Source organism: Palaemon carinicauda, chromosome 10 (genome assembly GCF_036898095.1).
Source record: "Palaemon carinicauda isolate YSFRI2023 chromosome 10, ASM3689809v2, whole genome shotgun sequence".
Taxonomy (NCBI): Eukaryota; Metazoa; Arthropoda; class Malacostraca; order Decapoda; family Palaemonidae; genus Palaemon; species Palaemon carinicauda.
The window spans coordinates 79,242,118-79,242,918 of NC_090734.1; the positions used below are offsets into that span (position 1 = coordinate 79,242,118).

The window sequence follows — 801 nt, forward strand, 5'->3', positions numbered from 1 at the left end:
TGATTCTGCAATAGTTCGTGCCCAGATTCAGAAAGAAAGCTATGGCTTTGGCACCTTTACTGCTACAAAAATTGCTGAAATTCAAAGTAAAACCGATGTGGGAGAATGGTCGTGGGTTTCAGGTGATAACAACCCAGCAGACTTGACTACCAAACCTGCTAAGCCGATCGATTTGGGTCAAGAATCAATGTGGCAAATGGGGCCGGCGTTCCTTACTCTCCCAATCAGTAAGTGGCCAATAGGGAAAGATCATATTGGTGATTTGCCTGAGAGGGAGGGTGTCTTTGTTTTGCACGCTTGTTTTACTGTGAATACTGTAGAAACGTCTTTAGTGTTTCAAATATCAAGATTTGAAAGTAGTGAAAAATTGCTCAGAGTCACTAGTAGAGTCCTTAGGGCTTTCAAATTTAAATCGTTCAAGGGAATATTTCAAACTCCTGATATAGATGAAATCTCTCAAGCAGAGATGTTGTGGGTGAGAGAAATTCAATCCAGACTTGGTAAAGATTGGGAGTCCAGATATCGCAGACTTGGCCCTAGTGTAAATAAGGATGGTTTAATTGTGGTAGGCCAACGCATTCCTTGGTGGTTAAAGAACAATTATGATCAGGATGGGTTTGTATTACTCTCTCCAGATCATGAATTTGTCAAATTATATGTAAACACCATGCATCGTCTATTTCATTCTGGAGTGGAAAACACCCTTGTAAAAATTTAATCTAAGTTTTGGGTACAAAGAGTTCGGAACATGATCAAGTCTGTGAAATTTAAATGCGTAACCTGTAGGAAGTTGACAAAGGA

General features: G+C 39.8%; 1 protein-coding gene across 1 annotated transcript in view; it reads left to right on the top strand.

Moving 5' to 3' along the window:
- The first annotated feature begins 748 nt into the window (after nucleotides 1-748).
- LOC137648073 (uncharacterized) overlaps nucleotides 749-801 on the top strand; it is a 687-nt gene continuing 634 nt past the window's right edge. Inside the window, exon 1 of the mRNA XM_068381012.1 lies at nucleotides 749-801. This exon is cut by the window's right edge and continues 634 nt beyond it. Coding sequence (XP_068237113.1) covers nucleotides 749-801 — 53 coding nt within the window.